This window comes from Sinocyclocheilus rhinocerous, unplaced genomic scaffold, assembly GCF_001515625.1.
Source record: "Sinocyclocheilus rhinocerous isolate Xijiao unplaced genomic scaffold, SAMN03320098_v1.1 scaffold768, whole genome shotgun sequence".
Lineage (NCBI taxonomy): Eukaryota > Metazoa > Chordata > Actinopteri > Cypriniformes > Cyprinidae > Sinocyclocheilus > Sinocyclocheilus rhinocerous.
In genome coordinates, this window is record NW_015634483.1 from 1,037,689 (window position 1) to 1,043,314 (window position 5,626).

Here is a 5,626-nt window from a genome sequence, read left to right on the forward strand (position 1 = left end):
TAACGATGTTTTTGTCTCACACCAACGCCAAACTTATTCGTGACTAGACGTGTTTCCTACAATATTGCGTGAATATTTGTTTTGTTTTAATGTACTGATTTACTGTGCCGCTGTGAATTATGAATTAGATGCGGATGGGAGGGAAAAACTCTGAACTGACATATGAGAAAGAGTGAGAGAGAGAGAGAGAGAGAGCGAGAGAGAGAGAGAGAGAGAGAGAGAGAGAGAGAGGGGAGAGAGAGGTGAATCTTTCTCTCTTTTCAAAGCTGTATCAGTGGACACGCGCACTTGCACAGATTGCAGTTGCGTCTCATATATGAAGAGACTCTTCACACCACAACCATCAAAAGAATTCATCTGGAAAAACCGCCCTCAATTCCACGATTGCTCAATAATGCTGCACGCTCACTTGTGAAACTTCAGCGGACACGCATGAGGATCAGAGCGATTTCTGGCTTTGAGTCTGTGAAGGAACTATGATGCTTAACTTATTATTTCAGAGCGCATGTAAAAAGTGAATAATCCATCCGCAGTCTACTTCATCCAGGTCGCCCTTCATCCAGCATGCTCACTCTGACAGTAGTATTTCTTCTCGTGGTGAGTACACAGTCTCCAACTCAGTATGCAGTTCTAGTACTTTTTCTTGCTCTTGTCACAAGAAAGCAACACATCATTGATATAGCAGACTAGTGAATGAAGACCGTCACTGTAAAATTAAGTCAAAAAAATTATATGATTTTTGTCTTCTGATTGTGGAAGTTGTTTCAGATTAGAATGGGAATTACCTGTTTGTTTGTTTATTTATTTATTTATTTAGTGAGTGAGGGATTTTGACTCTTTGATAACACTTAATTTGATTATTTTATAACATGTAGGCTATATGTCTTCATATATATGAAGAGTTTATTTGCCAAAACAGATAACTCAATTTTTATTAATTTCCATAAATCATGTTTTTGTTATTGTTATCTTTTTATTGTGTTAGTTAGCTGTTTTTTCTTTTTAGTTATTATTAAATAATCGAAACAACCCAACTGCAGTTTGATTGATATTAATGCAGGATAAAAAAAAAAAAAACATGAATTTTGAACATTTGCAAATGATCTGTTTTTGCATATATATATATATATATATATCACAGCATGCCTTTATAGTTTATAATAAATATAGTTTATAATATTATAGTTTATGCCATTATAGTTTATTACACTTTATAATCAATATAATAATGAATTATAATCAGTCATTATAATCAGTTGTAATAATGCATTACAATACATGATCAAACAACACAATATTATACATTATAATGCATTTTACCATGCAGGCATGTTGTAATGCTTTATAGTGGTTTATGAAATCATTAAATACATCATGAAGTGTATAATAAAGCATTATGAACACTTTTATTATCTAATGCCTTTATTTGACCCTCTAACTCTAACACTTTCTATTCTATTATAATTCTACTTTATCTATATTTATCTTTTTCATTTTTTTGTTCTTTATTTAAAAAAAAAAACAACAACAACAAAAAACAAACACTAGCTTTCTATTTTTTCTATTCTATCTACTTGTTTTTCTTTGTTTGTGTGTGTGTGTATATGTGTGTGTGTGTGTGTATGTATAATATATATGTATGTATGTATATATATACATATATATATATATATATATATATATATGTATATATATACACCTTGCTACGTGTACTGCGTTAGGCTAACCGAGACTTGTCATTTGCACTTATATATTGTTGCTCTTTTGTTAGTTTTGACTGCTTTTATTGTCCTCATTTGTAAGTCGCTTTGGATAAAAGCGTCTGCTAAATGACTAAATGTAATGTAAATGTAATGCATCATACAATGTGGCTTCAATTTCTGTTCTTTTTTTATATGATGGATAACTCTGATCTCGTCACGCCCACTTTGACAGACAGCACATTGTGTTCTTTCACTTTTCTTACCAGCTAAAATGTAGTTATTTATAAGGTTAATTGTTATTTAGTTTGTGTGGGTGGGTTGAATGAGGGGTGTATGTGTGTGCTATTGAAGCAAAAGCAGTATCAATACTGATAGATAATTCATGAAGTACACCACATAACTGCAGGCACATTTGTGAGCTTAACTGCTTTATTTTTTGTCTTTGTACCAATTTCCTGATTGAGACATGCATTGTGGTCACATGCCTTGTCTTGTTTCTGAACTGAAGCTGGAGCTACACCCATCTGAACGGCATGATGGGCGTGTGGGCAATAACTACTGTATGTCGCAGTCAGCGTGCATCCTTCATATTAGTGTCATTTTACTGCTAGCTCAATTACTGTATGCTTTTCTTCCATAAAAGAAGTATACAAACACTTTATAGGTACTACAGCTGATTGTTCTGGATGTTTTGGTATTTGCTTATAGAGAAAAAAAGTACATGTAGACACATTAAAAGAAAACATATAATAATCTATTTGTTCAATGTTCAGTCGGTTGGCACACCAACGAGATCTCAAGACCCACAGACTGTTTGCTGTCCCCATATCATGCAAGTTTTATGTGACATGAAACATTCATTTGTCTTAGACACTCAAACACAGATTTTGCAATTAATGAAGAAAATGCCCTTGCCCTTGCAACAGTTCCATCCACAAAGCAAAGGTATTCTGGGTGGTCGCTAGGAAGTTGTTGCTTACTGGTCCAATTGAAAAAAATCTCAGTGAGGTTTTTGTTCATAGATATTACTAGAAGTTTAAGAAATCGACCCTAAATGTGGTTGGAACTTTTTATGATGCGATTCTAAAGGGTTTACAGGCAGCGGATGTGGAAAAATAAGAAATTAAAAAGGTCAAAATAGGTCCTTACACAATTGAAAATTCTCCTCTAGTCTCATTGCTTCTGGAAAATACTGTAAATTACGTAGCATTAAATTACAAACTAAAGCGAACAAGAGAGAAAGAGCTCCATTAGCTCCACTATCCTCATTAGTGAGAATCAGCTTTACCAGAACAGTAGACGACTTTGAAATGTTGACAAGTGCTAGCAGGCTAGAAGGGTTAAGAGTTAAGTGCATTCAAGCATACAAACAACAGCTCTCAAACATCAGGTTGGCTTTGTGACAGACAGAACGGGAGGGAGAAACATTCTGCAGGACTGACTAATACATCCGCATGATATGCGTATCATTTAAAAAAAATTTTTTTTTACCATCATCCTTTGGTTATTCAGTATGTGCAGTATGTATCATGAAACTCTCTATAAATCACTTAGGTGATAAAATGGTGTGAGTGTTAGTTCGGACTGCAGGTTCTCAGTAAAATAAAGGAAGCATACTTGTCATTCCTATTCCTATCTACACCTGTACCTTTTAAACATCACTATTGCTCGCCTTAAATGTAGGGTTAGTAAACTTTTGAACAGAACTCATCTTGCACCGTTTGTGCTACAGACATGAATGATCCCTAAAATTAAGCATCTTGTTAAAAAGAATTGTTACCTTTTTAAGCAATCAAACTAATAGATTTTACTAGGCAGGCAATGTTGTTCTTTTGGATTGTCTATTTATTAAATAATCCTTAAAATGTATCACAGTTTCCACTAAAATATTGAGCAGAACTGTTTTCAAAATCAATGATAATAAGAACCATTATTGATAATTATAAGCACCAAATCAGCATATTAGAATGATTTTTGAAGGATCATGTGACTGGAGTAATGGCTGCTTTACCATCACATGAATTACATTTTAATAATATATTTAATTAGAAAACAGTTTTTTTTTTAATGTAATACTATTTCACAGTTTTACTGTTTTTTATCGTATTTTTAATCAAATAAATGCAGCCTTGGTGTGCATAAAAAAAAAAACGTTTTCAAGAACATTATTAAAATCTTAACTATTCCAAGCTTTTGATCAGTAGTGTATATTTATATAATTTATATTAATAATTTATTCTTTTTTGGTATTTATTAAATTATCATGTGCCTATAAAAAAATTTAATGTTATTAAAAATAGTAAAATAAAATAAAATAATAATAAAATAAAATAAAATAAAATAAAATAAAATAAAATAAAATAAAATAAAATAAAATAATAAAATAAAATAAAAAGGCCCTTACTAGAGCTGCCTCTTGCATCCGAGGGTGTTAGCGATCGCATTGCAAAGAACCAAAAACCACTCATCACATGGTTGTGATTTTTGCAAGGCAAGCACCACTCACTTCTCTTTAGAATGTGTAAAAGACTACACTGAAACTTGATAGTTCATGAACGCCAGACAAATGTTGTTGATGAATGCATTTAATTAGGACTATTCTTAAGAGTATGATTAATGAAAGTCAACATGTTCTGAAACGTTACACTGACTTTTTCGCTACTGATTGTATCTACTTAGACAGCGCTGCACAAGTTGCAGCAGCTTGGCTTCCTGTCAGGATGAATGTGACTGCAAACAGGTTCTATGACATCAGCAACCTCATAATTGCGCACAAATGCTGTGTGGCCAAATCTCTAGAGTTATCTGTTTGAGTCATGGGCTGCTGAACTTTTGGGGGGTGTTGAACTTTTCCTGAGTTGGAATGCTCCTGTAGGGGTGTGTTTGTGTTTTTATGTGAGCGAGTGAGGAGGAGGAGGTTGCCCCATGCCAGGGGGTAATGTGAGGGACAGGTAGAAACGGTGGAATGTTAATTTGTGCTTTTCCAACCTCCTCTTCTTCTCGCTCAGCTCTGTCACTTCTCCAGCTGACTCACAAACGCCTTGAGGGAATCTTCTAATCTGTCTTTCTTTCACTCTTTATCTCTGTCTGTCTTCTCACTCTTCTAAACGTCATTCCTCACATTTCCTGTGTCAAACGTCGTTATTCAGCCAATCAGCTTCTGGCATTCATGTTACAACCTCAGACATCAGCTGCTTTAGTATAAGGCTTATGGTGCCTTCAAGTTATGTTGGAAAAATCATATTTATGGGATGCACACCTGAATAGCATGACAATGTCAGTTTTAGAAGTAGTAAACAATCATTTCTCATCTTGAGAATAATAAAATGTATTCCTGAATTATGTGTAAATAAAACGTTTTTTAATACATAACTTTTTAACGCTCACTGGAAAGTAAAATGAATGAAAATTAGATAAAAAATAATGAAGTTTTAAAAATAAAAATAGATGCAAGACAGAAAATGTATAAAGTTACAAGTAAATTTTTCATTTTTTTAAACTGAGGCAGTAAAACGCTTCCATTTAATACATTTTTTTTTTTACAAATCATTACAACAGAAATTAGTTCTGCTCCTATTTCAAGAATGAGGCCTGTAATGCACATCCTTTGTTTTTTTATTGTTTTATTTTTGCACAGTAATTTTACTGAACACTTCCTATATTTATCAGTAAGAAAAAGAAATAGAAAATTTTTAAATCCAAAGCCAAAATCACAACACAATCATGTCATAGGTGCAATTTTTTAATTTAAAGGGGTCATATGATGTTGCTAAAAAGAACATTATTTTGTGTATTTGGTGTAATGAAATGTATTTATGTGGTTTAAGGTTCAAAAAACACATTATTTTCCACATACTGTACATTATTGTTTCTCCTCTATGCCCCGCCTTTCTGAAACGCGTCAATTTTTACAAAGCTCATCG

General features: G+C 33.1%; 1 protein-coding gene across 2 annotated transcripts in view; it reads left to right on the plus strand.

The window, feature by feature from the left end:
- The first annotated feature begins 286 nt into the window (after nt 1-286).
- Nucleotides 287-5,626, plus strand: part of LOC107745659 (tumor necrosis factor receptor superfamily member 16-like) — a 35,262-nt gene continuing 29,922 nt past the window's right edge. For both annotated transcript variants that reach the window (XM_016559584.1, XM_016559585.1), the window contains exon 1: nt 287-597. In XM_016559584.1, coding sequence (XP_016415070.1) covers nt 565-597 — 33 coding nt within the window. In that variant the 5' untranslated portion in view covers nt 287-564. The remainder of the gene's footprint in view (nt 598-5,626) is intronic.